The sequence below is a fragment of the Chenopodium quinoa genome, unplaced genomic scaffold (assembly GCF_001683475.1).
Source record: "Chenopodium quinoa cultivar QQ74 unplaced genomic scaffold, ASM168347v1, whole genome shotgun sequence".
Classification (NCBI taxonomy): Eukaryota; Viridiplantae; Streptophyta; class Magnoliopsida; order Caryophyllales; family Amaranthaceae; genus Chenopodium; species Chenopodium quinoa.
The window spans coordinates 1640292-1646666 of record NW_018742726.1 but is presented as its reverse complement, the minus strand read 5'-3'; the positions used below and the strand labels follow the sequence as shown (position 1 = coordinate 1646666).

The 6375-nt window shown below is 36.4% G+C and overlaps 1 protein-coding gene across 1 annotated transcript; it reads left to right on the top strand.

Moving 5' to 3' along the window:
* Nucleotides 1-803: 803 nt before the first annotated feature.
* Nucleotides 804-4435, top strand: LOC110723345. Its single transcript, XM_021902697.1, has 5 exons — nt 804-933; nt 1034-1141; nt 1225-1613; nt 3774-4122; nt 4209-4435. The coding sequence occupies exons 1-5, from the start codon at nt 804-806 to the stop codon at nt 4433-4435; spliced, it is 1203 nt and encodes a 400-aa protein (XP_021758389.1).
* The last annotated feature ends 1940 nt before the right edge of the window (nt 4436-6375 follow it).

Sequence of the window (6375 nt, the reverse complement as noted above, 5' to 3'; positions counted from 1 at the left end):
ATCGGATTAGAAGGCTAATGGATGATTTTAATTTTCAAAATAGAGTTGGCGCCAAGAAGCATAATCGTACAACGGTTATGGGAGTCAGCCATAATTGCTCCATTTTGCCTATAAATAGAAGTGCAAGGACTGAAACAAGACATCAACAAATAACTCAACAACAAGCATTTCATTTCTTTTAAGCTTTCTTCTTAGCTTTTGTAGTTTTCCTTAGCTTAGTGGCTAAGCGATTGTAAAGATTATCATCTAGCATGTATTGAAGATCATTCGTCATTTATTTCCAATTGTATGACCATGGAGATAACCTCTCCTTCTACTTGTACAATTGTACACCTGACTCTATCCCTTCACTAATGGAGTGCATTTGTATCTTTTGTCATTTGTTTATCTACTCGTTTCTTTGAGCAACCTAACTTGTTTTACTTCTTTTGGGAAAGATTCCTTATTTGTTTGTTTTATGTTAGCAAGGTTATCAATCTTTGAAACCGGTAACTCGAGGGCCAACCCCTAATACTCCAGAACAAGATAGAGTATTTAACTTGTTGGTAAAGAGAAATATTTACCTCAACAAGTTCATTGTAGTTGAAGATGATAATGTGCTTGTTGATTTTGATGAGTTGAAAGAAAAAGGGTTTGAAGACTATTTGGATGGGAGTCATAAGTTGGATAAATTGTACAGCAATGGTAAAATTTAGAGCAATTTACCATTTGGGTCTATTGTCCTAGAGAATTGGTTGATTTTTTAGAACAAGACTTAGTTTTTAGAGGGTTTTAGAGATTATTGCATACAAGAGGGCTTTACAATGATTGTTGATAGGGCTGACAACTGCAGATACAGAATAAGTTGTGTTGTTGAAGCTTGTAATTGGAGAATACATGATGCAGTGTTAAGTGATAATGTGAGTTGGGCTATAAACATACAACTTATGGAAGGTTAGAAGAAAATCCAATGGTGTCCTCTACCTGGTTGTGCGGACATCTTTTGCAAGATCTGGAAGCAAATCCTGATATCCCAGTTGAATCATTGTGAAAGCTATGTATGGAAAGGTTTATCCTGAATGTGAAGCTTGTAATTGGAGAATACATGATGCAGTGTTAAGTGATAATGTGAGTTGGGCTACAAGCATACCACTTATGGAAGGTTAGAAGAAAATCCAATGGTGTCCTCTGCCTGGTTGTGCGGACATCTTCTGTAAGATCTGGAAGCAAATCCTGATATCCTAGTTGAATCATTGCAGAAGCTATGTATGGAAAGGTTTAGACTAAATGTGAAGCAGAGACTTTTTTATAAGGTTAAAGTTGTGGCAAGAGAACGAATTCATGGTGGCTTTGCTGAGTCATATGCATTGCTGCCAAGATTTGCTGAGATGATTAAGTCCACTAATCCAAGGTCTTATGCACTGATTACATGTTCTGGAGATAGTGGCACCCAAGAGCATCAATTCAAAGCATGTCTTTTCTCTTTAGATGCTACTATGAAGGGGTTTTTAGGTGGTTGTAGGCCAATAATTGGGATAGATGGTGCACACTTGAGTGGCTACTACAAAGGGATCATGTTAAATGATGTTGGTTTTGATGGAAATAATAAATTTTTTGTCATTGCTTATGCTATAGTAGACAAAGAGAGCATAGAGAGCTGGACCTATTTTTTCATAAATCTAAGGTGTTTATTTGCCACCAAAGGATGCCATAAAGATGATTGGACCTTCATTTCTGACATAATGAGGTTAAGCAACATATTTACAATGTATTTGAAGAATTGTTATGATCACGACTTACCTTTCTCATTAACTTGATGGAGAATATATAAGTTACAATATTCCTTACCCTAGAATTAACAATATACTAGGAATATAGGAATTGACTAAAATACAAGATAAAATCTCCTAACCAAATATTCTATAAGTTAATATCTCCTAACCAAATATTCTATAATATAATCCCCAAAAATATATGATATGATATATCTCAAACCCCCCCACCCCACCCCTTCAAGTTGGAGCATGGGGTGAAAAAATGCCCAACTTGGAAAGCAAATAATCAAACTGCAATTTTTCGAGAGCTATTGTAAAAATATCTGCAAGCTGAGACGAAGTCGAAACATGGGAAGGAGAAATTAAGCCTTCATTAATCGTTTCACGAACAAAGTGACAATCAACCTTAATGTGCTTTGTTTGTTCATGAAAAACATGATTCCTTGCAATGTGTAATGCGGACTCACTATCACAAAACAACTTGATTGCCTTTGGATGTTGCACACACAAACTTAACAACAAAGCTTTAAGCCACTTTAGTTCACAAGTGATCGCAACCATGGACCTGTATTCGGCCTCTGCCGAAGACTTTGACATTGTATGTTGCTTCTTCATTTTCCACGAGATAGGAGACTTACCCAAAAATACGAGCCAACCGGACAAAGATCGACGAGTGAGAGGACAAGCTGCCCAATCGGAGTCACATCAACACTGCAGAGTCAAGTCACAGTCTGCACTCAACAAAATTCCCTAACTTGGAGTACCTTTCAAATACCGAACCACTCGCAAAGTCGCATTCCAATGCTCACTTCGGGGCTCGTGCATAAACTGAGACAAAATATGAACTGAATAGGCCAAATCAGGACGAGTTACCGCTAAATAGATTAAATGTCCCTAAAGTCTGTGATACGACTTTGGATCCGAAAGAAGATCACCATTGGCAAGGCCAAGTTTATGGTTTTTCTCTATCGGAAACCCACTTGGCTTTGCGCCTAACAACCCTGCTTCAGAAATGATGCCTAACGTATATTTCCGTTGATAAAGAAATAAACCTGCAGTGCTACGAGCAACTTCGATGCTTAAAAAATATTTCAAGGGGCCGAGATCCTTCATCTTGAAACAATCACTGAGATAGGCTTTAAAAATAGTAAGCTCAGCGGAATCATTCCCAGAAACAATTAGATCATCAACATAAACTAAGACATTTATTTGAACATTGCCTTTAGTTTATGTAAATAGGGAGTAATTAGAATAAGATTACAGAAAACAATATTATTTTAAAGCCAATACGAGCTTTGCAAACCAACATCTGGGGGCTTGTTTCAAACCATACAGTGATTTATGCAACCTGCAAACCAATGAAGGGTCGGAACTTTCAAACCCAGGAGGCAACTTCATGTAGACCTCCTCATCAAGATCACCATGTAAAAATGCATTATGAACATCCATTTGATGAAGCTCCTAATTTTTCGAAGCCGCAATAGCAAGAAAAGTCTGCACCGTTGTCATTTTTGCAACAAGAGCGAATGTTTCATCATAATCAACGCCTGCTTTCTGATGATTTCCAAACACTACTAAGCGAGATTTGAGACGCTCAACGTCTCAATTAGACAAAAACTTTGTCTTGTAGACCCATTGACTACCGAGGGCTCTTTTTCCTGGCGGAAGATGCTCTAAGGTCCATGTGTCATTGTCTTCCAAAGCTCGAATTTCTTCTTTCATGGACTTGCGCCACCCATCATATTTCATAGTTTCCTTGAAAGATTTTGGATCTTTTCTTTGAACAACAACTAAAATTAATTTCTGATAATTGACAAAAAAATTATTACTATTTATATAATGTGCTAAAGGATACGGAGTACCTGAAGTCTGATTAAAAGGCAGAGGCAAACTTTTAGCAAAAACCGTGTGAGTGACGAAGTCACGAAGTAATACGGAAGAAAATTTTTGATTTTTACACTAAAATTATTTTACACTGTATTCTAAGTTTTGTTGATTTTTTTTTTATTTTTATTCAAGGGTGTTAAATCTGCACTATATGAAGTTTTCCTCGAAGCAACAAGAAGGGTTTGCTGCCAACATCTCTATTCTAATTGCAAAAATGCAAGGTGGAGTAATGCAATGTTTCATAATTTATTTTGGATTGCTGCAAATGCATACAATGAGTATGTTTTTAAGAAAGCTATGTCCAAAATTAAAGAGTATGATGTAGCTTTTAAGCAATATCTAAGGAATGTGGAGGAGCAGTGGTTAAGGAAAGGCTTTGACAGCAATGTTTGTTGTGATCACAACACAACAAATCTTGTTGATTCATTTAATTCCTACACAAAACCCCATAGAGATATGCTTGTCCTGGCATTATTAATAGGTACGGTCACAATTCCCTGCTCATTTTCATTTTCTCTATGCATGGTTACTGATTACATCACTACTGTTGTTGGTTTAACTCATTAGCTGTGAAAAATTGGATCATGAAAAGGGTGGGAGCAAGATTTGACAAGGCCATTGACATGGATCCAAATATATTGACAGAGCATGCACAACAGATTTTGCAAACTAGGAGTAGTGACTATAGATTTTTCCATGTCACTTCGTATGGGGGTGGTGAGTTTGAGGTTAGAGATGGACATGTTAAATTTCCTATCAGACTTACAACCATGACTTGTGGTTGTGGAAAATGACAAGGGTCTAGTATTCCTTGTAAGCATGGTCTTAGGGTCATGTACCACAAGAGAATGGAACCTAGCAACTTTGTTTCAGCTCTCTTCAAGGGGGTGCTTATAAAGCCACTTATGCCAATCATGTCCATCCTATGGTTGACCCAATCACATTGGCTAGAGTTTAATGTTCCTCAAATCAAGCCACCAACAGTGAAGAGAAGTGCAGGTAGACTAGAAAAGTAGAGAAGAAGGGCCCCAAATAAAGCAAGAAAAGGCAAAAGGCATAAGAACAACAAGTGTGGTATTTGCAAGGAGTTGGATCATAATGCTTTAACTTGCAAATACAAAAGCCAAGCTGGAAGTACTGCTGCTGAACAAGGAACATGAAAGGGGAGGCAAAAAAGGGCAGCAAATGATGGTACAAGCACATCTCAGCAACCTAATCCAAAGCAAAGAAAAACTAAAAAGAACCAAGCTGCTTAGTGTAAGTGTAGGGTCCAAATTTGTATGTTATTCTACGAATGCCATGGTTTTTTTAATGAAATTGCAAAATCATTATCTTAGTACCTAATATTTTTGACACTAGGTTATTCCACGAATGCCACGATTTTTGTAAAGAATTTGCTAATTTTTTTGGACAATAACAGATTTGCATGAATTTAAAAGCACTAGTTCATCTGGCAACTACTATTTTATTTTCATAAATCACTTGAATGTTACAAAAACTATTATTGCATACATTATAACCCCTATTTTTATTGCTACATTCACTAATCTTTGTTGCTGCTTCATTTTCCTCTTGAGAACCTTCAATTCATGCTTCAGTTTAACATCCCCTGCATTTTGATTGTCTTCCTTGCTTTAATATTCATAATTGTCTAGATTATGCTTAGCAACACCTCTACACCATTTAATTTAAAGTTATCACAAGAATCACACTTGTAGTACAACCTATGTGGATTTTTTGGGTTATGTTAGAACTCCTTATTGCTTATTTCCGTCCGCATGAACATGATTTGTTTGAAACTCTAATGTATGTTGATTCATAAGAGGAGGAAGAGGTTTGTGAAGACATGATGTAATGGAGTAAGGAGTATGGAGTATGCAAGCTGTTGTTAAATAGATGGTAAACTAGTCGTTATAGTCGTTTAACATGCCAACGGCTAGTTTTTTTTTTTAAGAAAAAATAATTTTTTTTATAGGGTATATGGTGAATTAACTTCTTAAATTTTGGGTATATGGTGAATTATAAACATACACTAACGAGCAGTTAACATTAGTTAGTCAAAAGGGCATTTAATGCTAATATGCGGTAACTGGTGGGTATTTGGTGAATTTGAAAAATTTTGTGGGTATATGGTGAATAAAATATTACTTAGGGATATATGGTGAAAAATTCGGAAAAAAAAAAAAAAAAAAAAAAACTAACACTAACCAAAAGGGAGATTTTTTTAGAGGAAACTTGAGGAATTGTATAATAATGTTAGACTAAACAAACAAAGGTGCTTCGAAGAAGGTACTGACAGGGTTACACGAGAAGATTTGTTGAAAATGAGGGGCACGGAGCAACTTAGAAACCGTTGGAGAAGGATCGATGCTTCATGTTCTAAATTTTGTGGTTCACATACTCATGCTGAATCGAGAAGGGAAAGTGGTCAAAATGATGAAGATGTTATGAGTTGCTGACAAAACAAAGACATCATTGATGTCTAAAATTTTGCAAGACAAGCACGTTTTGGACATCCTGATACAACATGATGCGTGGAAGCCAAGTGAAGATATTGTTCAAAAATGCAAGAAAAAGACATCCACTCAAGGAAGTGACTCAAAGAGATCACGTATCAATAAAGCTGGCAACTACTCATCTTCATCAAATCTAGAAACATCAACCAGTGGTGATATTGGGTATTCGGGCTTCCCTTCTAGCAACGAATCTAGCAAAAACAAAGCAAAGAGCAAGA

Excerpts from the sequence above, each read along its gene's own strand:
- LOC110723345 (XM_021902697.1), top strand. The coding sequence starts at position 804 with ATGATTGTTGATAGGGCTGACAACTGCAGATACAGAATAAGTTGTGTT. Across the intron at positions 934-1,033 it reads AAACATACAACTTATGGAAG|CTATGTATGGAAAGGTTTAT; the intron begins GTTAGAAGAAAA and ends TCATTGTGAAAG. Across the intron at positions 4,123-4,208 it reads TGTCCTGGCATTATTAATAG|CTGTGAAAAATTGGATCATG; the intron begins GTACGGTCACAA and ends TTAACTCATTAG.